The 27,609-nt window shown below is 45.6% G+C and overlaps 1 protein-coding gene across 3 annotated transcripts in view; it reads left to right on the top strand.

The window, feature by feature from the left end:
• Window positions 1-26,947, top strand: part of neur (E3 ubiquitin-protein ligase neur) — a 214,795-nt gene extending 187,848 nt beyond the window's left edge. Inside the window, exons 1-3 of one of the 3 annotated variants that reach the window (XM_076201464.1) lie at window positions 18,743-18,869; window positions 24,163-25,410; window positions 25,542-26,947. In XM_076201464.1, the coding sequence (XP_076057579.1) occupies window positions 18,866-18,869; window positions 24,163-25,410; window positions 25,542-26,080 (1,791 nt within the window). In that variant the 5' untranslated portion in view covers window positions 18,743-18,865 and the 3' untranslated portion in view covers window positions 26,081-26,947. Of the gene's footprint in view, window positions 1-18,742; window positions 18,870-19,992; window positions 20,501-24,162; window positions 25,411-25,541 lie in introns of those variants that run through there. The other 2 variants (XM_076201462.1, XM_076201463.1) reach the window with 2 other exon arrangements.
• Window positions 26,948-27,609: the final 662 nt, after the last annotated feature.

The raw sequence follows: 27,609 nt of genomic DNA, 5'->3' as shown, positions 1-27,609 counted from the left end.
TAATCACAGTTGTCGGTCCCGCAACAAAGACTTCGACGATGAGCAAGGTCACATCGCAAAGTACAACGCCGCTGTGCTATACGCATACGCACAGGAAACGGAGAACGATATTCTGCGCGCAGTCGACACAGGTTTGTGAATTCAAGGAAGTATGGGAACTGTGGTAGGTGCACCGGGGATGGATGGAGTGAGAAATATGGAGGTGAGACGAGAGCTTGACATAGGGAGGGTTTTTTTTTTCTACAACAATTGGGTCACCCCATTGCAAAATTCTAGAACACCAGAGACTAATTTTTTCTTCCTTTAAAAAAAAAAAATAGATAATTTATTCGTTGGATCAACGACCTGGTTATGTGATTTGTTATCAAACCAGAGCTATGCGATGGAGGAACTCGCTTGTCTCCATAGCGCAACCAACTACGTAAAATGAGACTAATGTATACAGCCGTTTGCTATGACGTGTCCACCAGCACAATTGTATTTCGTCACTGATGCTTCACCAGCGCTTCTGTCCTTGAAGACCTAAATGCCGTGCCTTGTCTCCACAAAGGATACGAATGGTGATGGTGGCTGAGGGGAGCGGGAGGGGGCTGTTGACGCGACAGCACAGAAGCGATAATTAAATCAGCATCAGCATGGACTGATCAGCGAAGAGATCCTGCGAAGTGCTGACGAAGGGGTTAATGCTGACTACCGGCCTGAGAGTGCGTCTGCGTCTGCGGCGGTGACACTTGGGCCGTCAATGCCACCGTGAGCGGTTTTTTTGTTTTTTTCGTTGTTTTTTATTTTGTTTTATTTTATTTTATTTATGTTTTTTTATGTTTTATTTTATTTCATTTTTTTTTCTATTTATTCATTTTATTTTTTTATTTATTTATTATATTTATTTATGTATTTATTTATTTGTTTATTTATTTATTCATTTATTTTATTTATTCATTTATTATTATTATTATTATCATTATTATTATTATTATTATTATTATTATTATTATTATTATTTTTTTTTTTTTTTTTTTTTTTTTTTTTTATGACGATAGAATTCTGCGCACGTTCGCTCACAAAGCCGCTGTTGGGTTATCTGTTATTATATCACCTGCATGCATATATTCCCCGGACACAGAGAGGAAGGAAACTCGAAGAAAGAAACAAAAGAGTTTCCTTCCTTTTTTTCCCCAATAAAGAGACTTTGTCATAGAATGAAGTTATATGACGTGTTCACTTTGCTTTATCTTGTAATCTTTTAACCATTTCCGTGCCCGAAATGCGGAGTAGGGTGATTTTTCACTTGTTTTATTCCGACCAAAGCCAGCCGATGTTGATTTGCATTATGAACGTTTCGTCTAAAACCGAATCAGTTTCGAACCACCGCGATCTCAATCACTCATTAAAAGATTTTGGGAGAGGGGAGGAGTGTGGGGTGGTGGGGAGTATAAGAGGTCCTCCATTCCTTATGGGAGAGGGGAGGAGTGGGGGAGGGGGAGTATAAGAGGTACTCCATTCCTTATTCAAGACTCCAACCTTTCAGACCAGGGAGTTATTTCTCAGTGCACGGGATTGGTTGCGTCCTGGTTTCACAAAACAGATATTTCTTCACATGTGAATGAAATCGTCTACAGTTAACCAGAATAAAGGGATCTGTAGCCTTGACGTAGATATACAATGCTTAAGGGCCATTTACACAGTCAAACGATCTGTCAAACCCGATTCGTCAAACAAGTGTTTGAAGTGATGTTAGACCGTGTGAATTGGCTGTCAAACATGTTTGTCAAACGTGTTTGACAACCAAATACCCCATTCACACGGTCAAACATCACTTCAAACATGTTTGTCAAATGTGTTTGACAACCAAATACCCCATTCACACGGTCAATCATCACTTCAAACACGTTTGTCAAACGTGTTTGACAACCAAATACCCCATTCACACGGTCAAACATCACTTCAAACACGTTTGTCAAACGTGTTTAACAACCAAATACCCCCATTCACACGGTCAAACATCACTTCAAACACTTGTTTGACGAACCTGGTTTGACAGATCGTTTGATTGTGTAAATGTCCCTTTAGAGATCTTAAGGTCGTTACTGACATGCCCACCCCCCTACAAGGGACGGGGGTGGGGGGAAGGGGGGGTCATGACCCTTAGTACGAGGACCTTCCAATAGAGTCGTAAGACGACAGCAACAGCAGAAGGAGCAAAGTAAAGGATACTAGAAGGAGTGGAACTGCCGCACACAGGAAGTTTGGGTGGGGTGGGGGATGGGGGGTAGCCGGGGGGGACCCTCCCGAATGAGACACCTCCTCCTCCCCTCCCCTCCATTACCGTCCTCTGTACGCTACTCCAGTTCGTCACTACCGACTTCACCCCGTCCGCCCCACGACGTCAAAGTTTGTGTGTGTGTGTGTGTGTGTGTGTGTGTGTGTGTGTGTGTGTGTGTGTGTGTACGTGTGTGTGCATACGGGTGTGTACGTGTGGGTGTATGTGCGTGTGTACGTGTGTGTGTGTGCGTGTATGTGGTGTGTGTGCGTGTATGTGGTGTGTGTACGTATGTGTGGTGTGTGTACGTGTGTGTGTGTGTAATGTGTGACTGTATGTGTGTGTGTGTGTATCTATGTGTGCGTGCACCTGTGTGTGTGCGTGCCTGTGTGTGGTGTGTGACTGTGTGTGCGTGTGTCTGTGCGTGCGTGCACCTGTGTGTGCGTGTGCGTGCGTGTGTTTGTGTGTGTGTGTGTGTGTGTGTGTGTGTGTGTGTGCGCGCGCGCGCGCGTGTGTGTGTGTATGTATGCAGAATTCCAATCATGACCCACGATGATGCACCAGAACTATACGAATATATTTTTCATTGATATTGTATTAATATAAGAGGACGCTCAACAACGAAAGATATATTAGTATAACTGGAAACTCGTGGGTCAGATTTGAGTGTCTACATGCATACATGGATGTCCTTGTTGTGTGTTTGAGAGAGAGAGAGAGAGAGAGAGAGAGAGAGAGAGAGAGAGAGAGAGAGGAGTCGTTATGTCTCTTTGTTCCCGGTCGCCGTAACCACCGCCGCGCCGACGCAGTCACGTCCGTCTCTCCTCCGTAAGTGTAGTGCGCGCGCGCGCGTGCAGAAGCGAGAAGGAACCAATGGATCGCGGCTTCGGCGGCGACGGCGACGGCGACGGCGAGCCAAACCGAAGAAGAAGAAGACGGTGCGGAGCGATCGTTGCCTCCCGCACCCAACGCTGTGTCGGGCAAAAGATCAACCACGGCGATTCCAAGGATAATGATAAGACGTTATTGAATCTAGATTTCTCTCTCTCTCTCTCTCTCTCTCTCTCTCTCTCTCTCTCTCTCTCTCTCTCTCTCTCTCTCTCTCTCTCTCTCTCTCTCTCTCGTAACCCAATTGAACAACAGCGGCGCATCAGGTTCGCTAACTTTTTTTTTATCACAAGACTGGGTCATAATCTATAATCATTACACAATCCCAAATATTATTGTCATCTATTGACTTGTATTAGTCTACATTATGGTCCCTCTGTTTTATCAGTTCCCTGAATTACCTTCTTCTTTTTCTCCTTCTTCTTCTTCTTTTTCTTCTTCTTCTTCTTCTTCTTCTTCCTCTTCTTCTTCGATAACTCTCCAGAATTGCCAAGATATCTACGAGGGGTTCATTTACCCCCAGTGTTTGCAGCACCATAAACTGCAAACCAATCAGTTACCCCTAGTTTATGAATCTCTGTCCAGGTGGAACCTCTTTCCTGTTGAAGATTTTTCTCTAGCTAACTCCAGGCGGCTTCATTCATCTTAGAATCACCCCTGCGCGGTCAGGAGACCACGCCTACAGCCACCACGTACGTTTAGATTGACCATATAATGATTTGTGTGGCAAGATGGCGTTTTCCATGTGTCTTGCATTCATATTCACGTCATGAAATTCATGACTGCCCCTCCCACGCCCCGACAGGACGTTCCAGTGTCGAAACGAGCCTCGCTACTACCTAAGTGCTTTACTAAGCATAAAGTGATGCAATACTAAGTGTGATAGACTCAGTAGGGTTGGACGTTGCTATTTATGTGTATGTGTAACCATCGAAAGAACTCAATGGGATTGAGGTTTGTGTGTCCACCACGCCAAGACTTCACGGTCCTTGCAGTAAAAGATTAAAGTAGAATAGACTAATTTTGTACGGCGGACTTTGATGAAACCCAGTAACTCTCCTAAAATCCTTCACGGTACCTCACGCCTCCACACTTTAGCCGAGAATTCCGAGTTCGGCCCACCTTATCAACAGAGGTTCCGTTTAAGTCCAAGTCTTTTTATCATTCTTATTATTATTCTACTTCATCTTTTTCTTCTTCTACTTCTTCTTTTTCTTCTTCTATTTCTTCTTTTTCCTCAACTTCTTTTTCTTTTTCTTCTTTTTCTTCTACTTTCTCTTCTACTTCTTTTTCTTCTTCTATTTCTTCTTCCTTTTATCATTTGTAAAAGAAATATGGTGGACACCTGACCTTTTATCCATCAGAATTAAACTGTTGTTTTATTAATGTCATTTAGTGTAGGAAAATAACTTTATATAACAATAAAAATAGTGTAGACAGAATATGCATTGAACGCCCAATACCGAAAAAAATATATATTCTCATGTTTTGATATTTCGTGGATCCACAAGATTGCGCCGTCCTATCGAAGGACGAACGTACGCCGCCTTACATTCCAACAGTTCCTTAACGATCACTTTTCTTATCACATCTCTACATTCCTCACGTTCCCCTCATTCTCGCCCGTTCCTCACCAGCGGCGCCCCCCTCGAGGTCCTGATCCCGTGTCGTTAACCCGCGGGACGCACTTGAGGAGGAGGGCGCTCAGGGCGGGTCACGCCAGGGCACGCTGGGTCACAGCCACGCCTGGTTGACAGCTGACCTGACCTCATGCTGGGGGCGCTGAACGGGGACTGTCGGACATCTGGGCCCAGGGGGGCTCTTGAGGTGGACCTCCTGGTTTCCTGGTCCTTGGTTAGAGGCACTCCAAGTATTTTAACAAGTAACAGGTAACAGGGGGTCCTAATCCCTTCCGGACCGGGTGGCACGCGCGCGCGCGCACACACACACACACACACACACACATACACATACGACTCGTGGCGCAGTGGTAGAGTTCCCGACAACCATTACGGTGGTCCGGGTTCGAATCCCGCCCAGGGCTGAAATAATTTCAGTATCGTTGCGCTGCGAATCGTTATTCCAACTCACGTGGGTGGGAAGTTGGGAGTGTGTGTGCGTGTAAGTTCACAGCATTACCCATAGATCGGTCATATATGATCTCTGGGCTCTCTTCCGGGAGGGAAATAGTTGTCGATGACGAGTCTAACACGTGATCCAAGACCGTGGTGAACCATGGTGAACACAGAAACACACGCACACGCACGCACGCACACGCGGCTCGACGACACATTGGTACCGTCCGCAACCGCTAATCCAGCGGTCCGAGTTCGATTCACGCCCAGGGCTGAAATTTTCAGCATTGCTGCATTGCGAGCCGGTAGTCAAACTGTCGTGGACAAGGAGTTAGGGGTGTGTATCTATAAGGTCACAGCATTATTCATAAGTCGGACATATATGAGCTCTTGATCTCTCATCTGGTGGGGCTCATAGCTGTCGATCACGAGTCCAACACGTGGTCCAAAACCGTGGTGACTCACACACACATACACACCACACCGGTTCGACGGCGGTGCAGTGGTAACGTTCTCGACCGCTCATTCATGGCTTAATATACCAGCTTTGCTGCACTACGAGATGACAGTACAACTCTGATGATCAAGGAGTTGTGTGTGTGTGTAAGGCCTCAGTATTACCCAAATATCAGACTATATATGAGCTCTCATTCGGGAGGGTAATAACTGTCGATCACGAGTCCAACACGTGATCCAAGACCGTTGTGAAGCACACACACAGTACTCTCCCAGCGATTACGGCCGGTCATCGTCCGCTTTTTCTGTGGGTGTAAAGGTGGAAACCCGCATAATCAGCACTGAAGTAAGGAGCGTATGCTAGGAGCCCTGTACCTGCGGCCGAAGCAGTCACCATTGCCCTGCTATCCGCTTGGACTGTTGGATCAGGTCACTGCATGGAATTGGAGAGAAGTACAGGATTCGAAACCACAGATAAGCGAGACCAGCGGACTTCCGATTGCGCCACCAGCATGCGTGGAAATTAGACCAGAGATAGATTGATGGATTGTAGCGCCCGCTACACTCGGCTTCCGATGTACGGCAGTTTTGTTGACCACGTAGCCACGGGAAGGATGATCAGCATCCAGAGCATTTAGAGAGTTGAAAGGGCGAAAATGATGAGGGATCGGCTCAACCCTAAGACACGAATGCATGAGTATACGTACACCCAACACACACATAAGAACATAAGAATAAAAGAGACTGCAAGAGACCATAAGGCCTACACTAGGCAGCTCCGTATCCATCACCACCTGTCGTCCCCATCCATAAAGTTGTCTAATCGTTTTTTAAAACAACTGATAGTTTCAGCGCTTACTACATGGTTACTAAGTTTATTCCATTCATCGACCACCCTATTAATAAACCAATTCTTGCCTATTTCCTTCTTAAATCTAAATTTGTCCAGTTTATACCCATTACTGCGAGTCCTGCCCTGTTGTTTTATTATGATGACCTTGTTTGCATTTCCCTTGTTATAGCTTTTGATTCACTTGAACACTTCTATTAGATCACCCCGCACTCTGCGTCTTTCCAGAGAGTGTAAGTTTAGGTGCCTAAGCCTTTCTTCGTAATGCAAATTTCCAAGTCCATGTATCATTTTGGTCATTCTTCTCTGTACTGATTCTAGTGAATTTATGTCCCTTCACACACACACACACACACACACACACACACACACACACACACACACACACACACACACACACACACACACACACACACACACACACATACACACACACACACACAAACACAGACACACACACACACACAAACACACACACTTGAAATTAGGTATGATCATTGCTTCTTCCATGTATACATACAATTAATTAAACACACACAGACACACACACACACACACGCACACACAGACACACACACACACACACACACACACACACACACACACACACACACTAATCATATGTACATGAATATATTGGTCGATTTATGCCCATTCAAGTCACCAAGAAACGATCTCATTGATTAAACCGAAGAAGATCCTTGACAGACTCGGGAAGTCCTCGTCGGGGGCAAGTGTCCTCTTGCAGAGGAAGAAGAACGAAGTCCATCGTACTGGAAGCCATATCACGCTGCCGGAGAACAAGACTCCCCGGACACTCCGAGGACCATGTCCGGAGCGGCGCAGATTCCGGTCCCACGGTCGGCCTGACTCCCCCCCTCCTCCCCCTTCCCTCCCCCCCACCCCCCCACGGAACTCCAAACCCCGATCCTTAACTCCACCTCCTCCTCCACCCCTCCTTCTTCCAGGTACCCCGCCTCTCCTCCCTTCCTCCCAAACCCTTCCTTCCTCTTTCCTTCCTTTCTCTCAGTGAGCGTCACAGTGGAGGCGACTAACTTCGCCTCGGTTCCTCTTCCTCTACCTCTGCCTATTACTCATCCTATCCTCATCCTCCCCTTCCTCATCCTCTTCTTCCTCTTCACCTCCGCCTCCTCCTCTTCCTCCTCCTCTTCCTCCTCCTCCTCCTCATCATCATCATCACCCTTCGCCTCCTCCTCCTCCTCACCATCATCATCATCATCCTTCGCCTCCTCTTCCTCCTTCTCCTCTTCCTCCTTCTCCTCCTCTTCCTCCTCCTACTTCTCTTCCTCTTCCCCTTCTCCCTTCTTTTCCTCCTCCTTTTCTTCCTTCTCCTTCTCATCCCCCTCCTCTTCCTCCTCCGCCTCTTCCTCCTCCTCACCCTTTTCTCTTCCTCCTCCTCATCCACCTCCTCCTCTTCCTCCTCTAACTCCCTTCTCGTCTTCTTTCTCCTCCTTCCTCCTCCTACTCCACCTCTTCCTCTTCCTCTTCTACCTCCCTTCTCCTCTTCCTTTTCCTCCTCCTCCTCCTCATCCGGCTCCTCTTCCTCCTCCTGGGCTCTGTCGTCGTCCAGAGGCACTTTGTCTGCGATTTGGGTTCCTACTCCACCTCTTCCACCTCTTCCTCATCCTCCTCCTCCTCCTCCCAGTTGTACACTCACCAGCCCTTCCTCCCAATATGTTGACAAGAGCAATATACGGCACTGAGAGGTAGTCTCTCTCTCTCTCTCTCTCTCTCTCTCTCTCTCTCTCTCTCTCTCTCTCTCTCTCTCTCTCTCTCTCTCTTTGGGTAGTCCTACAGGGCGAACATCGGAGAGAATCATCTCCCTACTGCCGTCAACACCCTCAGTTCTGTTTGGATGTGCAGCCACGAAAGTCTGGCACTCGCTCCCCTGGCCGAGCCCAGGATCTCTATCAACTCTGTATTTTCTTCATCTCTTCATATAGGTACAGCTGACAACCGGCGACAACTCCCTTCCTGCTACAAAATAGTGACGCGCGCGCACACACACACACACACACACACACACACACACACACACACACACACACACACACACATATATATATATATATATATATATGTTGAAGTATGTAAGACAGATGAGTGGAAGGGTGGTAAGATAAACACAGGGAACTGTTGGAGAATTTAATCTGACTTTTCGGCTTTCGCGTTTATCTTCCCATCCTTCCACTCATATATATATATAATATATATATATATATATATATATATATATATATATATATATATATATATATATATATATATGTGTGTGTGTGTGTGTGTGTGTGTGTGTGTGTGTGTATACATGTGTATGCCAAAAGGCCCTTTCATTCTTATAAGTCGGTGGCTAAATCGAAGCCATCATAGACTCTACATCCATGTCACCCTCGTCCAAACCCACATTCGTTGTCCCATCCCAACTACAAAACTACAAAGCACCGCAACCTGGGTGCAACTATTGCGCAGGTCGGGGTGCCATGCTCGTCTGAATGCTTTTACCTACTCGGGGGGCGAAGTTTGGGAAGTTTGCCCTAACCTGCCCAGGGGCGGCTCCGCCAAGGGTCAAAAACAGACCATGGGCCATTGTCTCCTCTTGCTCTCCATGCTAATATCGTAGCAACCGGTTAATAATGGTAATAGTAATAATGATGATGATAATAATGATGATAATGATAATAATAATAATAGTAATAATAATAATAGTAATGATAATAATGATGATGATGATGATCATAACAGTAATCATAGCAATAATAGTAATGATAAAGATAATAATGATGATAATGATAATGATATAAAACTTATAATGATAAGGATGATAAATATAGACATAATGATAGCTATTATATGAGATTAGGTGTACATATTTGATTATTGTTTATAAAATACTCATCTACTCAACCATTTAGACATAATTCGAATACTGATGTAGTTATTCACAAATTAATGTTTGAACTGTACATTTTTTATATTTTTCATTTTGGATCATTTGGCTCTACATAATAATTACACTTGGTGTTTCCTTGAAATGTCAATTTCATGCTTCCCTGCTGGATGTTTTAACGCTTTAGCGTGTAGAGTTGGACCTTGCTTCTAAATTGTGTTGCAAATTATTTTTGCTTGGGTGAGTCATGTAGATGCCTCAGCTCAAGGTGAAAAAGAAATGCGTAACAATATATAAATAAACACACACACACACACACACACACACACACACACACACACACACACACACACACACATGTGTATATATATATATATATATATATATATATATATATATATATATATATATCACTAACACCTCAGTCGGACGAAAGAGTTGCGTAAGCGAAACTATATATTTCGCTTAACTTTCTCTCGTTCGACTGTGGTGTTAGTTGTGATTTACAAATGTGTTACTACTTCTCTCATCAGTGATATATATATATATATATATATATATATATATATATATATATATATATATATATATATATATATATATATATATATATATGTATGTATATATGCTTAGGGCGGTCTGTCTGTGACAGACGACGACAGTGCTCCGGTGAGGTGAGATGGTTTGAGTGAGGTTGGGTGGTGATGCTGAGGTCTTTGTCGCTGGTGCCAACGGAGGTGACCGTGGAGCCCAGTTTTTGACCCACATATCCTTCCACACTCCGGGCAAGTCAGATCTGGATCAGGTGGATAAACTCTATTGTTGAACTGATGTCATTTTGGCCGCCGGTTGTCCCGTGCTTGGTTGCGAGCAGACTCAAGATGGTTGGCCCCTTACGAGCACCATGAGGCGCCATCAGAGGCGTGTGGTTTTTGGGTGATCTTTATAGCGTGTTTTTTTTTTTTTTTTTTTCCGAGGAAGACGGTTCTCAGGCATGCGGATGACGTGACCAGACCATTACACACACACACACACACGTATATCTATATATATATATATATATATATATATATATATATATATGTTAATTCTATATATATATATATATATATATACATTTATATATATATATATATTTTAAGTGTATATATATATATATATATATATATATATATATATATGTATGTATATATAGTGCAGGCCTAGAGCCGTATCTTCCCAGGAGACAGGATAAACCACACAGGTGGAACCAGAGGTTGGTGGCTGTGGTGGTGACGGTGGCGACTGCGGTGGCGGTGGTGGCTGCGGGCGTCATGTTGGCGCCTGTGCTTGCGCCAAGAATCAAACCGCCGCCCCGCCCACCCCGCCCCCCACTACGCGACAGGGTCTCCGCCCTTCATCCCTCCATCCCTCACTCCCTCCCCCTCCATCCCTCCTTACCAGAGCCATAGGAAGACTGTGCTCTTTATATTCTATCTATTTATCTATATGTCTATCTGTTTATTTACATCCTTTTGTTTCGTTTGCTTGTTTGTTTTATTTTATTTTATTTTGTTTTTGTTTTACTAGGCGACGCTAGGTATCATTTTTAGTCAACTGTACACGTAATCACTAAATGCTATTTATTCATTTGTTTATCTATTTGGGGTTTGGGCTTCAGACAACCTCGTGATATATATTTGGTCTTTGTGTTTTTACACTCATGGCGGGCAGACCTGGTCTAAAAACGCCCAAATGTCCAGTCCAGTCTAGTCCAAGTCCAGACCACGAATGCCTCTTTATTCTGCAAAGGTGGGCCAGTCCCGGAAACAGAAATAAGTAAATGAGTAAATTAATTTATTGATTAATTGATTAATCACTGTTTGGACACCGAGGGGACCAGAAGTTAGGGGGAACAGTTCCTTCTTCCTTATTTGTTCAGTTACCCTGAGTCATGTTTTCTTGGTCCAAAGTAACGCTTGCGTTTGTGTCAGTGTTTACTCATGGAAACTCATTTTTCGATGCTATATTTGTTCGCCCGTGTGTGTGTGTGTGTGTGTGTGTGTGATTCACCATGGTCTTGGATCACATGTTGGATTCGTGATCGACAGCTATTTCCCTCCCGGAAGAGAGCTCAGAGCTCCTACATGACCGATCTATGGGTAATGCTATGACCTTACACGCACACACACACACCCAACTCCCCGCCCACGAGAGTTGGAGTAACGACCCACAGCGCAGCGATACTGTTTTGTGTGTGTGTGTGTGTGTGTGTGTGTGTGCGTGTGCGCGTGTGCGCGCGCGCGCCTGCTTGTGCCTGTGTGCGTTCCTGCACGTGTATTGTACATACGTGTGCGGTTATGTTTATCAGTACATATCATGCTCATGTTGAGGGTGTGGGGGGGAGGGGAGTTGGAGGGGGTTGGCACGAGTGGGGGTTGCTTGCTGCTAGGTTTGCGTGTTGTTTACACACGAGCGTGCGCGCATGCTCAGTGGCCTCTTTCGTGAGAAGTGTTTTCATAAGCAGCTACGGAATGTGGTCGTGACATCTCATCGGTCTGTGTGCTTGATCCGTCCTTTTCCTCCTCCTCCTCCTCCTCCTCCTTTTCCTCTTCCTCCTCTTCCTCTTCCTTCTCATCTTCTTCCCCTTCCTCCTCTTCCTCCTCCTTCTCCTCCTCCTTCTACTGTTTTCTTAACTGTAGCTTAGTATAGTAAACACAAACACCCTCGTTAGGGCCAGTAGGCTTGCTGTTGTTTGTTCTTCCTTTGTGTTCCTTTGTGTTCCTCCTCCTTCGCCTCTTTCTTCTCCTCCTTCTCCTCTTCTTCCTCCTCCTCTTCCTCTTCCTTTTCCTCCTCTTCCTCCTCCTGATTTCGACCGCCACATCCTCCGTTGTTGTTGGCACTGATTAATTGCCCCAGTGAAGAATGGAAGTACCCCTCCAAGGCTGAATGAAGCTTTTCGCGTAACGATAACCAGAATAAACCCCAATAGATAGACTCCATTCCCCAGTGGTTCATCGAGGCAGTCTGGAGGAGGTTTTTTTTTTTCCTTCAGCTAAATAAAATCGCCTGAAGTCGTTCAATATTCCTGTGGTCTTTGGATCATATGTAAACGTGTTAATATAACTTGCCGTGCCTTCCATCGTATCATCTGCGTCTATCAAGAACATTACGGTTGCCAGAACCGACCCTTGAGGTACTCCGCATATCACGTCTCTTCAGCCTGATATCTCGTCTTTCGCAACTGTTCTTGTTTATTAAACTATTAGGAGAATCTTTCCCAATCCAGGGGAATTATCTCCAAATCCTCCAGTATACTTCAATTTCCTCGAAAAGTTGTTGTGAAATACACTTTATCAAATTAAATTTCCACGAAAGCCTGTTGTAAAATACATATACTAAATGCTTTCCTCCCCTTTACAAGGGGTCGTCCCTGCATCTCGCCCAATGCAGCAAGACACAGCACATCCACAGCAAGGCCGCTTCAATGTTGTAAAGTACCTTATCAAATACATGCTCTAGATCCAGGTGCACAATCTACCCAATCCTCTCCTGGAACACAACAGGTTTGATATACATGATCATCCAATTCTAAAAATTAATTAGTTGGTGGAAGGAAGGGTTAAGTTAACAGACTTCAACTAAGCCTTCCTTCACTGCTACCGACAGCGGCGACTTGAGCTTTGTTCTGGCTGTTGGCGCCTAGCGATTTCATTCAGCCGAGGGAAAAGGTGTCGATAATAATTTCCAAAACTAATATCAATTGTATTCTATGCCCGTGCACTTTGAGTAAACACGACTAAAATATTGAGCTATTAATAGTGCCTGACGTTTAACCGAATATCTCCTTCGCTACCATTCCCGTAAATGGTACTGACTGCATACGTTCTCTGCAGTCGATATTAGGACTTTAGTAAAGTCCCTACGGACCAGAGTCACGTAGCATTCTTTTATGGTCGGATAAAAAAAAGAAAATAAATAAATAAGTAAATAATATAATTATATACATACATATATATATATATATATATATATATATATACTGTATATATATATATATATATATATATATGTATACATGTGTGTGTGTGTGTGTGTGTGTGTGTGTGTGTGTGTGTGTGTGTGTGTGTGTGTGTGTGTGTGTGTGTGTGTGTGTGTGTGTGTATGACCAGTTTTAACTTCTGCCATCCCTTCATACTGTGACCCTCCGGTGTGATATCGCCCCCATGGATAGAAACGATAGTTATCATGGGTGGAATACTTCGGCTACTGAAGGGGGTTACCACAGAGCTGAATAAAGCAGCCTGTGGGTAGAAAGAATAGATAAAGATGTCACCTGGTACGGAACGTGCCAACACTGTGCCACACTTCACCAACACCTCTTGTTGTTTATCACTAAGATATCAAGCTCATATTTCTTTGTGTAGATACTGTATCTTATCAGTGGGGGGAGTAGGTTCAGGGGGAGGAACAGCGCTAGTTGAAGGTTGCGGGGCGTGATGGGGGCGGAGGGCAAGAAAGAGAGAGAGAGAGAGAGAGAGAGAGAGAGAGAGAGAGAGAGAGAGAGAGAGAGAGAGAGAAATTAAGCTACCATAATGAGACACAGAGGCTGTATCGTCACCCAAGGGATAGCTCAGTGGTCCTGCAGTGGACTCTTAAGGCTGACCACTCCTTCTCTTACGCCTCCGAGGGGATTAACTGATTGAAATCGCGTGGCGGCAGCTAGAATAAATGCACAAGTTATAAGCACTGTAGAGATCTGAATTATACGTATATATTTTCCGCTGGATTATTGACATATATACATCAGTTTCTCTCTGTCCTCTCTCTCTCTCTCTCTCTCTCTCTCTCTCTCTCTCTCTCTCTCTCTCTCTCTCTCTCTCTCTCTCTCTCTTTAGAAAAAGGAAAAAAACAGCAACAACAACGGAAGATACGTGTGCCCATCGTTCTGGCACGTGATGGACGGGTGTCAGGATCAGGTGTCGACAGCGGTACGCTGCGTGCCAGTGAAGGTTACATGTAGCGGCCTCTTCCCGCTACTGCCAGTCTATTTCAATCACCTTCGTGGCGACCACTTCGGTAGAGATGGACGAGTTGACACATCGGACTGAATCGTGTTAGATGATGGTGATGATGATGATAATGATGATGATGATGATGATAACCCTCTCGATACGGTAAATAAACTCGCCCGGCATTAGCCATAAAAAAGTATTAAAGTACGTCGCTATGTCGAAGGAATTCATCTAAAATAATCATAGCACATCATTCCATTAATTAAATCGTTTGAATAGACAATGGCGAGGCCAGGGGTGACAAAAAAAACGGATAAATAAATAAATAAATTTATGTTCGAGAACAGATTGTGAATCTTATATGTCGAATACTTGTTTTACCCATGGTATCTGGAGAACTGGAAGAATGTGCAATTCTGCGTATAAAGTCTTCAGTAACATTTGCTTTACCTTGAACACAAGGTGGATTTTTTCGATTTTATTCACGGAGAAACTTTGTGACCACACCCTCACCCAATTGGTGTTCTGGCTGCGCCCGTGTATAGAACACATCACAGTTCATCGTGGTAGTTTGAACTCAAAACCGTACCGCCACTGAATGATCTCCTAATACAGTGTTTCCCGAACGTTTCCACTACGTTACCCCTTTCAGTAGTACCAAACCTACCATGATCCCCACCTTTATAAGCCTTCTGAAAAGATAGTATTTTTTTTATATTGCAGATACATTACTTTAAATTTTATTAATCACAGCAGAGAGAGAAATAACAATATACACTCGTATATATTATTGTTTATCAGTGTTTATTAACAAGGATTGATCTGGTAATATATTTTAATGAGAAAGATGGGATCTTTTCCATTTTACGACATGTAGTTGATGTCAACAACTTAAGAAAGGTAAGAAATAGATATTAATCTGAAACCTAACCTGACCTAACCTGACCTGACCTGCCCTGGCCTGACCTAACCTAACCTGACCTAACCTAACCTAACCTGACCTAACCTAACGTAACCTAACCTAAAAAGTCTGCATGCCATAAAATGGAAGAGACCCAAAGGATGTATTTGCTTTTTTTATCCAAGCAAATCAATACGAGGGTCTTTGTAGGTGAATATACATACAGTTTGACCTTCCATGACCCCTGAGATGAAAGGTTCATGACCCTTTTTGGGGTCGCGACCCACAGTTTGGGAACTCCCGACCGAATCCGAATGTGTGTCTCTGAAGGGAAGTGGACCTGTCGAACTCCCTCTCGAGCTGCCGAGTGCTGCTTGAGCTTATTCGGGAGAAGCTTTATTGATTTTCCTCTGGCTGACGCCGGACGATCCTGTTCAGCAGAGAGGAACAACCCGCAGGGTTGACATGGGTGGGGTGAGAGTGGTTCTCAGTCAGGAACGCCCTTGTGTCCCGTTTCACACATTTGTTGCAGAGTGTGGCGGACACCTGCAGAGAGAGAGAGAGAGAGAGAGAGAGAGAGAGAGAGAGAGAGAGAGAGAGATTGTGTTCAGGGGAAGAAAGCTCCTGAACTGGGTATCATTCCAACATAATTCGTTTAGACCCGCGTGGTACTTCGCAGACTTGTTTGTGCCCAATTCATGACCATTTCATTCACAAGGGGGACATCCCCCCCCTCCCCCTCTCCCCCTCCCCAAGGACGAGAGGGCCGTTCATCTACCAAGTTCCGACCATCTCCCCTGGCTGAGTATGCCAGGTCCACTCTCATTTACCCCGTCAGACAGCAGTAACGCTATACCAAATCGTGGGCGACAAAGCACGAATACCCCAATTACTTTTCCACAATTCCATACAGAAAACAGGACTATTAACCAGGCTAATTAAAAAAAAAACTCAGCCAATTAAACCTCAAGGATAGAAGCGTTGGTAAATAGCAGTTCATAACTACAGCAACATCAGCTTGCTAGTGCCTTCCTTCACCACCACTTCGGCCTTTCTCGTAATAGGTTCCTGCTTGAAGCCGCAGCAGAGTCTAGTTTTCAGTCGAATGAAATCGCTTGACGGCTTTTTCTAGGCCGTGGCTCCGTTTGTCTGGACCTGACACCCGGCCTGACCTCCTGAGCTGCAGTCAACTAACACGGATTCCTAAGCCAGTTTATGGATGACCACTGCTAAGAACCTGGTAAAAATAACAGTTTAGTGGGGGAGAGTTGGGGATTCCGTTGCCCGGCTGAAACCACCAGGAGGCCGCCCAGCGACAAACAAATATAATAAATAGATTAATAAATTACAAGATCAAAATCGTCACCACCTTCAGGTTGATTGAGGACTTAATTAACCCTAAAAAAAACAGCGGTGAGTAGGTTCCCCTTGATGGAATAAAATCGCCTGGCGACAACTGGGCGATTTAAAAGAAAAATAGATAATCGCCACTGTCTACAGATTATTCTTAACCTCTTCACTACGTCGACACACACTTTTTCTTAATTTCCTTATAGCGATTTCATTTGACTGTTGAGGAACCAGCTTGGGACAATGGTGTCTTGGTTGACGCCCATGTGTATGTGTGTGTGTGTGTGTGTGTGTGTGTGTGTGTGTGTTTGCGTGTATGTGTGTGTGTGTGTGTGTGTGTGTGTGTGTGTGTGTGTGTATGCATGTGATCGTCTAGCATTAGCCAGTTTGTACAACCAGAAGGTGTTGTCATACTGAAGCCGTAGAAAGACCAGCAGGAAGAAAAGGTGACCCAATTGCATAACCCCGTCCCTACCGAGTGCCACTTTCCCTTCTTCTCGTGGTTGGCCCTGTGCCACTCTGCTTTATTCATCTCCGTGGCACCCCCTCGATTGAGTTTAATTTTTGCAACATTTTTTTTTTTTTACTTGAGTCTTACGGAAGCCGACAATCCAAATATGGACGAATTAGTAGTGAATGCATGTAAGAACCATTTGCTGTTAATGAACAGTTTGATGTTTTGGATCAAAGGAACAAGGCACTAGCCTAAATAGAATCTCGCGCGGAGGACGCATAACTAGACCCAGATTCGATCCTCCCTAACGGCCACCGGTGACTGTCCTTTGCCGTGGCTATCTGAGCACATAGGGTAATACATACTGAGTCACGTGATGGAAATCCGGAATGTGATAAATGGATAACGCGATTTTTTTTGGACATTTCCCCCCTTGCCTACCTCTTTCAATGAAGCAACCTTGCTGTGGATGTGCTGTGTCCTGCTACATTGCTTCTGACCCACGGCAGTGGGCAAGATGCAGGTATGACAATTCATTCAGGAGGGGCCAAGGAAATAGGGAGAGGGGTAGTGAATGGAAGTGGAGTATGTGGGGATGAAATGGGTGGGAGTGGATTTATGCCTTTGAATTTGGCTGCCCCCCTTGTAAGGGGATAAAAGCCCTTGGTATGAGTATATGTACCTCTTTCAACATGGTGAGGCGTGTAACTAGTATTTACTTGTCACTCCAGTCTGCTCTTTTACCCAAACCAGATTGGATTGAAGGATATTGTGGAGGCGATATAGTAGCGGAAATTAAATTAGGCAGGGCAAGTAGCCAAAAGGAAAGGTATCAGAAGGAGCGTGTTACTGATTGGATGCCGTGACATGGGAAGCGGGGAAAAGACGAGGTAGAGAAGTTTGCAGGAGTGACGTGGCAGAGGTAGGGACCATCTCGGAAATCGTGAAAAGGTTGGGAGAACAGTAGAAAGATTGTGGTTTCAGAGTCGGGTAAATAAATTTCATCCACGCTGCCATCATCCTCATAAATAATTATGGTACTATAATAACTTATTTGTTGTTATTCAAAATGTTTCAGAACATAATACCAATGTTTCATGTAAGAATAACAAGTCAATGATATACTATTGAAAAGTTCACTTAATTTTACTGGACGTTGTGTATATACCGGTACCACCCCTTGTAAACATTGTATTACTTTTATTATTGTCAGATAGGTAAAAAATTGGGCACTAGAAAAATTACATGTGTTGCATCAGGATAAGACAAATATCAATTGGATTCTATCTGCAATTTAGGGTCTGGGACAACCCGAAAGAAACTGACAGAAATTTAACATGAACAGAAACATTGAGTTCAACGCATCCAATCACAACAGGGGTCTACGATTGCTCTTAACTCTTTTTCTTTTCTTTTTGTTTTGTTGTTTTTGCAGCTTAGGTTTAAATTCTTAAAGTGGTGCTGCAGTTAGGGATTACTGGTGTAGTTAGAATAAGTCTTGGAGCTTGAAAAGTTCTTTATTAGGAGGGAAATTTTTACCGTCAGCAGCAGCAGCAGAAGCGGTTCTCATGTCATCCTACCCACTCCCTCCCCCAGCACGAGCCATTCAAACAACCTTCATTGCCACCACGTACCACTCAGGCATACCGTCACTTCTATTCCATTGAGATTACGACCATTTATGTGCCTGTGAAGTAACTTCGTTTGATTTTCACTTGTGCATACAAATATGAGTACGTAAAAGTGAGTTTGGTATGGTATAAAAAGATTTTTTTTTATTAATTAGATGTTTGAATAGTCGGATGGATGGGTGCACTAGCATGGCCTTTCCCGCTACGCGGATACCGACATATAACCATAAGTGCTACACTTTTAACGTAAACGCAAATCATGTTATTCCTCAGTCTTACCCTTGCGCAATCTCCTTGGCTTAATATATATTTTTTTAGATACAACCAAATTAAGGTCAAAGTTAAGTTTAAAAATAACCATAATTGGAAACTGCACCTTGGACTCGTGCGGTACTGACTGAACATCTGTCTTTCTCCCCCGACCCTACCCTCACTGTTTACCCCTGGCTCAGCCCTCCCTCCTGCTCCCCCCCACCCCACACTCACACCGCCTTCCACTGCCATAACGCTTTCCGGTTTCAAACTTGGGTTTAGCATTTTCTTCAAGTTGGAATGTGCAAGATTTATCACTTGCACGAAGGGAAATTTTTCAGTGAGATATGTAAACAACTGTTTACGAAACAAAGTAGCAAAGCATTTTATCATAGATGTCGTCTGGAAACATTTGTCTTTGTTTACGCGTGTGCCCATGTAAGTAAAAAGATTGTTCATGACTTGTTCACTTTGAGCACATATATGTGCAAGTGACGTACATCTGTGGGGTTCAAGTGTTACACTACATATCTGTAGTGATAATAGCCTTCCCTCAGATTAATCGAATAATAAAATCTCGTATCATGAGATAATAGGCAAGTATGTAAACGTGTCACGCACTGACGCAGCTGTAAGCTTTGAACCGTTGCCGATTCTGCCATGCGCTCTGCAGTCTGCACTTGTGTTTAATTACCTTTGCCTTCACGAAGAGGTGAGGAGGAGGCGGGAAACAACTGAGGAAGAGGTGAAGTGGAAAGGGAGGGAGGGAGGATGAAGTGGGGGGTGTCGGTTTGCGGATGGCGTGTTTCCGTTCTCCTCCTCCCTTCTACCACCCTCCCCCACCTCACTTTACCTCCCACCTCCTTCCCCCATCCTCTTTCTTCCCTGCTCCCTCGTTTCCTACCGCCCTGCCGCGGGTTGGGGGGTTGGGGGGTACGGGGGTGTCGGTTGGGGAAGGAGAGGAGGAGGGAGGCAGCTGGTGTGGCGCGCCGATTCAGCCGCGACTGTCAGTATCCAGTCGAAGGCGGTAGGGGATTGCTGCCCGTCTTCCTGCTCGTTCTTGGTGACTAAGAGCGACCCATAATTGGGTCTTGCTACGATACGAACGTATAATTAGTGTTTACTATTGAACTAGAACAAGTCTATGTTATTGCATACAGATTTGTGCCTTTTACAAGTACTCGATAGCAATGAGTAATTATTGAGATAACCGATGAACAACACTTATCATCGTTTGTGTGTACGAGTGAAAGTGCGAACGAACGGAGGGCTTTTAGCTGAAGACCGCAGATCAGTTAGAAGCTGTTGTTAGACAAATCCACACGGAAGAAGTGGCAGTAGAAGGAAACTGGGGACGGTAATGCCGGCCCTGTTTATTGAAGACCTGCCAGCACCCGAGCCCACTGTCTCGTGTGTAACGGCTGGGCCCATCTTCAAGAAAATGAAAGTCCTCAAGAAGTTCAAGAGGCGGATGGGACTTGGTTAGTATTATTTTTTCAACTTAGCTTGATTTCGTTGGGTTGCTTAAAGGGGAACGTTTGGTTCTAACTTGGAAAGGGGGGCAGCAGACCACCTCAAGATGGTGTACCAGCCGATGGTGGCGTAGGTAATGTTGTGGGTGAATAGTGGTTTTATAGTCTCAACGTTACTGATGTGCCTGGTAAACTAGGCAGGCGCTGTAAGAATTTGTAATGTAACATGAAGGGGTGTTTGTCAATTTTTAAAGCGCTTAATAATAAATGCGAGATTCGGTCATTGTGATGTTGCCAAAAAAATGCGAATAGTTATGGCATCAAAGAAGGTCTTGATATTGAAATGATTATTTGTTTGTCTTAGCGTGGAAATACTTTGCATGAGAAATATTAATGGTATTGAAAGTACAAATATTCATAGGAAATTGTTCGTGTGCTGTTTGTAAAACTTTTAACAATTAGTGTAATTCATACTACTTCACGGTTGTCAGATTTTGTGAATAAATCATAAATGGTTGTTTACCATCGTAGTCCCCCCCCCCATTATAAATGTTGCAAGGGACATAATAGTATTTAATCTCGTTCCTTATTTAATGTTGGTGTACGTTAGTAGTTACAAGTTGCAAGCAAACCTTTCATGCAAGCTATTAAGAAAAAACTATTATTAAATTTGTGTTCTTTTGTTGGTAATGGTTTATATTACACATTGAACACGGTTTATTGACATAGTTTGCATACAAGTTTGCGTTTGAAGGTACTGAAAATGGTTTAACAAAGGAAATTGATGTGTTTGTTGGTGCTCGATGTTTTTAGTTAGTGGCCAAGTAGTTTACAATCCAAAGTCGAAGAGACACTGGGATATAATTACTGTTTTATATCCACATTCCCGTGATGAGCAGTTGACATAACGGGTCTGAATTTCAGGAACAAATTTAAAAGTTCAGCAACGGTTTTTTGTTTGACGTGGTTCTTATTTTCTCCTTTATTAAATGGAGTTTTCTCATCCGCAGATACTGTTCTTTGATACAAGTATATGTAGGTGGTATGTCTTGACGACATGTGTATTGAAACAAGTCTTATCCTTAAAGATGAAGTGTTAATTCCGTAGTGCATGTGACGTGCCACCAGAAGGATGCATGGTAGCATGTTCTGTTTGTCGATCTCACGGATTCCATTTCTGCTTTACTGTTTGAAGTGCACGACCTCGGTGCATGGGTGGGTGATATTGGAACCTTCCCAAGGAACCCTCCGTGACAGCTATCGATTGTATTGAGTAGAAGTCACGACCTTGTTTGTTTTTCCGCTTGAACCCCGTTCTCTCTCCTGCCGATACACACAATACATCGGGCTGTGGCATACCAGTGCATCTGTCAGTGTTGTGCAGATCGTGAACATCTGGTGGTGGAGATTAAAGGGGGGGGGGTGAAAATGCCATTATAGTGTGCTTGATTTTCACACGACTTCCAACAATGTGTTGGCAGTGACAACCAGGGAGTGTCACACAGTCTACCCGAGCAAATAGGTCAAAGGCTCCAGTTAACTGCCAAGCGTGGGCTTGCCATTTTTAGTTGCTAGAGGAGGGTCGGGGTATTTTTGTATTCCTGTGTTTTGTCGACTTCGTGCAAGTTGTATGTTGCACACGACCGGATTGGTTGTTCTTGCAAATGCGTCGAAGACTCGATTACCTCGAAATGTTGCGTTTCAACTATCGTCATGCCTGTAAAGTTTTAATTTGTTGAGCTGTCTCAGTTTTGCAATGTGTTGTCTACGCATTTCTGACGCGACTTATTTTGTAAACATGTTTAGACTGTCGCTTCAATGTTTCCCCGTTTGATCGTTCTCGAATCTATTGTCCCCATGGATGATGATCTTGTCATCGGGGAGTGCACATTAAAGTAGGAACCGTTGCTAATAGTTGCCATGGGTCGCCAGCGAAACGTTTATCTTTATATATTGTTCTTTGGTGTCCCTTGCATTTTTGTAGCAAGTCTTTTCAGAACTTCGTTATGGGGATTACTGGCCTTAGGAAACATCCTTGGTTATCGCATTTACATAATTTAAAGAATATATTAGAACGTTTAAGACAATTATATCCCCGCAGTTTCTAAAGGAGTTCATGTTTCACTAAGTGCCTGAAATTAAATCTGCCCTAACTGTTCAATCCGAATAAATGATTAAACTTGGTACAGACACTGTGAAAAGGTACGTCATAACAAGCTAGCGACATCTGCATCGGCTTCCATTGCCATATTGAATGTTTTGTACAAGGTATTGTTTCGAGTGCTCGCTTGCTAGGCGATTTTGAACGTCGCTGCTTGTGGGCAGGAAGATCGGAATAAAAAACGGAATCACCTATGCATTGTATTTTGTCACAGATAACCAGCACCTCCATCCTTGGGTACAGTATCACCCCAAAGTTTCCTTAGCAAAGGGAAAGATAGGGAATTAAACTACCACTATTAGTTAAGATGTCTTTAACTGTAAAGGAATGTTGTGCGACTGGCCCGTAATCACAAACGCCAGACGTTGAGTTGTGAAATATAAACAGCAGTTGAGTTGTGCTAATGGAATGCACAAATATCCCGTTGGAATTTTGATTGGTGTATTGTGAATAGAATAAGCGTATTGCGTTAGTCATGGAAGCGTTGCTGTAATGCCACCCCACCCCCACAGAACCATTAGTTAGGATTACCAGTAGGTTGTCAGCATCACACTACCTGGAGGATCTAAACTGTACAATGTTCTTAGAGGAACCTTGTCTTGTTATTGGGTTTCAAGCTTCCTTCTTAGCTACGTAGACTGCTCAACACCCCCCACCCACCCCTGGCTGTCGGTGATTACCACTCGCCCTGGCATTTAAAAAATGTGGCGGGGGGGGCGTGGTTCCCCGAAATATCCCCACCATAATCTAATCGACCCCCTCCCCTTGCTACTTACACGAGTCCAACTCGTGATCCAAAGACCAAGTGAATACACACACACACATGTATTTATGCCCACGGGATCCCCAACCCAGATAAAAGTCCGTCGGCGGCACAACGAGAGTGAATTGCAGGTAATGAATGGCAAGTTTTCAACAGATCGCGTGTCTCGTAGCGCGGTATGGGACTTGTTCGGGAGTGACATGACCTTGCTTATTTTCGTGGGTGTCACCGCCAGGTGGCTTTATTCAGCTGGGAGAAGCTCCTCATTCCAAAGTATTTATGAAGTAAAAAGGGTGGCGTTTGGTGTACGGGTTGTTTATATGCATGAACTCGTTAACCGTCTTTGTTGTTGTGTGTGGGCGGATGCCCAGTGAGAAGAGAGATTTTCTCAGTTCTGAAGGGTAAGAAAATTTTGTATCTATATGCCCAAAGACTCCTTCCCCCTTATAAGGGAGGCACCCAGCCAAGGCATGCACCCGCCCTCCACCCATTCCACACCCAATTGTTTACCTTTTATGAATTTCTTTATCTCCTTGTGGGTAAAGGGCCATCCTTGACCCCGCCCACTGCCTGGGTCAGAAGCATTGTGGCAAACAGCGCCACATAGGACTAGACATTCCATTTACATGATGCTCCTTCCCCTCGTATGTGTATGTACATACATTTACATAGGTTTCAGATTGAAGTTCAGATGTTTCCCCTCCCTCGTTTCTCCCAGACACTAACGTTCGATTTTTCTCCTTTCAGGTGTGCGGAGCTCGTGCACCAACAACCTTCCCCCGCTCCTCTTCAACAGCGTCTGCGGCGATAACGTCAGGATCAGCGCCGATGGCAAGATCGCGCGTCGAACTGAGAGTTTCTGCAAGGGCATCGCCTTCTCGAACAGGCCAGTGCGCGTGGGCGAGCGTGTGTGCCTTCGCCTAGTCGAAGTCTCCACGAACTGGTCCGGGGTTATACGGTTCGGGTTCACATCCCAAGACCCAGCAGGTCTCCGAGACGCCTTGCCCAAATACGCGTGCCCCGACCTGACCAACAAGCCCGGGTACTGGGCCAAAGCGCTCAGCGAGCGTTTTGCTGAACAGGACATAGTTATCTTTTATTACGTCACCCCCACCGGGGATGTCCACTTCGGCATCAACGGCGAGGAGCGCGGAGTTTTCTTCGGCGGCGTGGACACGCGGTCTCAGTTGTGGTGCTTGGTTGACGTGTACGGTAACAGCACAGCAGTAGAGCTCTTGGATCCGCTATCACAGCTCAACAATCGTGTTCGTATTGTGAACGACTTGAGCCCAGGTGGCACAGCGTCATCGCGCTCCGTCCAGCCACCACCACAGCAGCAGACGCAACAACAACAACAGCAACCGCAGCAGCAGCAGCAACAACAACGTGCTGATCAAGGCGTAGAGCGTCTTCAGCCGTCCCTAGCACAACTGGCCCTCACTCCTCGAGCCCCGGACTCCCTACCGCTTCGTTACCATGCCCACCACGCCTTCACGCCTTTGCCCCTTCACCGCGTACGAGGTCGCAACGTTCGCTTCAACAACGACCGCACGGTGGCCACAAGGAGCGAAACCGAATACGCACATGGCTACGTCTTCACGAGTCGACCTCTCCGTCCTGGCGAGAAACTGGTCGCCCAGGTACTCCATACGGAGGCGATGTATGTGGGCGCCCTTGCCTTCGGGCTGACGGCGGCCAACCCTGCAGGCCTCGAGCCCGCAGACCTTCCTGAGGACTGCGACATGTTGCTCGACCGCCCCGAGTACTGGGTCGTCAGCAAGGACGTGGCCTCCTCCCCGCAAGCAGGGGACGAACTCGCCTTCTCTCTCACGCACAACGGCGAGGTCACCTTCTCTCGCAACGGCGCCAACCCGCAGGTGTTCATGCACGTGGACCATACGTTGCAGCTGTGGGCTTTCTTCGACGTCTACGGCAACACGAGCAAGATCCGTTGCCTGGGCGTAACGCACGATCCCACGCCGCCACCCCAGCCTCGTAAGTATACTGACAACGGTTTTCCCGTCTCTGTACATTGCTTGCAAACATTCGAACAACGTCCGAGCTCCCGTGGCTCCGCGGAAGTTCGTGAGTAATTAGATGATGCTAACGTTGATTCTCTCTTGTAGCTACCTCCTCGTCACCGCCCCGCCGCCCGGAGCCGATCGGCCGTGCATCTCACGTTCCTCTCCCCCGAGCTGCTCCTCTGGTCGTCAACCTCCCACCACAGGATCCTCCTTCTCCTCCTGGTTCGCATCACCACACACCCCACCACGCCCCCGTGCCACCACCGCCGCCTCCTGCTCATCACGCACCGGCGCCTCCGCCTCGGGTGGTGACGCCCGTGCACCACCAGAGTGGCAGCGGAAGCTCCCCCTCGCCTCCCCCGATGAGCGGACACAACACGCTCTCCTCCGTCTACAGCGGCGCCTACGTGGAGCCTGTGTCGGGCACGTCGACCCTCTCTTTGCCCTTGTCGGACCAGCCCGGACAGCACCACGAGTGCACAGTGTGCTACGAGAAACCTGTGGATTCGGTGCTGTACATGTGCGGTCACATGTGTATGTGCTACGAGTGTGCTCTCCAGCAGTGGCGAGGACGGGGTGGCGGTCAGTGCCCCATCTGTCGCGCTGTCATCCGGGACGTTATTCGCACATACCGCTCCTGACGCGAGTCCCAGCCCTAACCTGCCCACGGGTTGGTGCTGGCCGCGCCTCGGCCCCATGACGACTACTTGCCTCCAGGGGCCTCCCTCGCCCCGCAGGCGGTTCGCAGTGATATTTGCTCTTACCAAAGTTGGTCTGGCGCCGGCCAGGGCCCAGTCTAGTCCCGCCCTGCCGCGCATAACCTGCGTATGTGCTGCGCCCCGACCCGACTTCCCCCCCCCGATGATCCGCGTCCTGGCCCAGCAGTTAGCGCCCCATCCCGTCAGCAGGAGGGAGAGGTGCCTGCTCGCTTGCTTGATGTGGAGAGCACTACTCCACACAAGGACCGCTGCACCGGTTACCTCCAGTCTAAGTCAGCTGTAGTCAGTTGCACGTATAGCAGCTGACTGCAGCAACATGATGAGCATATGTTACCATGACAACCGAAAGATCGGCTGTGAGATTGTATAGCCAGACACAACCCAATCAAAATGAACCATTGTTGCCCCCGATTTGCCTTCGAGGATGATTGCTTGTCGGGACGAGCGAGCGGGCGAGTGGGCAGGAAGGAGGAAAAAGGAAAGATAGGACCAGTGCTTGTATGCTTGCTTCTGGTCGACTCGCTCACTCGCGCTTGCCAGACAGACACTTGGCCTGGACCCTCGAGTCCTTCTAGTCAGGAGGTTCCCTCTGTATAAAGCCCTAATTTAAAGTTGTGTGCTCTTGTCCAAATCTTTATAGTCTTATTGTTTTTATACAGTTCTTACTCATCTATGTTGATGTAATAAATGTTTTAATCATTATCATAATGGATAAGGCTAAATGTCTCCTTCCAGCAATTTCATCTCATAATCCATTGTCTTCATATTTCAAATAAAACGAGAAAATTATGTAGACCTTTATTATCATTTTTTTGTAAGATGGATGATACTAGTTGTACAAGTGATTTTTATGCCCTCGCTTCCTCCTGCAGAGAGCTCTTTGTGCTTTGCCCTTCCTCTCATGGTTCCCAATTTTATTGGGATCAAACTAGTGGCTCTCATATATGGGTGATTAATCACATTTTGCAATAAAAATAATTTATCTGTAATTAATGCTACTCTGATCTATGTACATGCATACACATACCAAGGGCTTTTTTCCCCCCATACAAGGGTGGAAACCAGTCAAAGGTATAAATCCATCCCCACCCACTTCATCGTCACATACTCCACTCCCATTCATCACCCTCTATCCCTCTTTTTGTGGCTCCTGGATGACTGGTCATCTCTGCATTTTGCCCACTGCCTTGGATGAGAAGCAATGCAGCAAGACACGGCACATCCATAACAAGGCTGCTTCATTTAATTGGCGACATCCTCTCCATCCCCTCGTGCAGAAAAAGTGAAGACCAGAAGAAATCCCTTCAGACTGTCAAAATATCATTCACACATACTCCTCACCTCAACCACTCCCATGCTTCGCAGCATCATCCAAACAAAACCATTCTCCACTTCAACACATTCCCCTTATTCCAAATGCCCCTTTGACCCCATCCATCCATCTATACCTT

The sequence above is a fragment of the Oratosquilla oratoria genome, chromosome 18, assembly GCF_046742065.1.
Source record: "Oratosquilla oratoria isolate Oo_2021 chromosome 18, ASM4674206v1, whole genome shotgun sequence".
NCBI lineage: Eukaryota > Metazoa > Arthropoda > Malacostraca > Stomatopoda > Squillidae > Oratosquilla > Oratosquilla oratoria.
The sequence above is the reverse complement of the archived record's forward strand: the minus strand, read 5'-3'. Positions and strand labels throughout refer to the sequence as shown.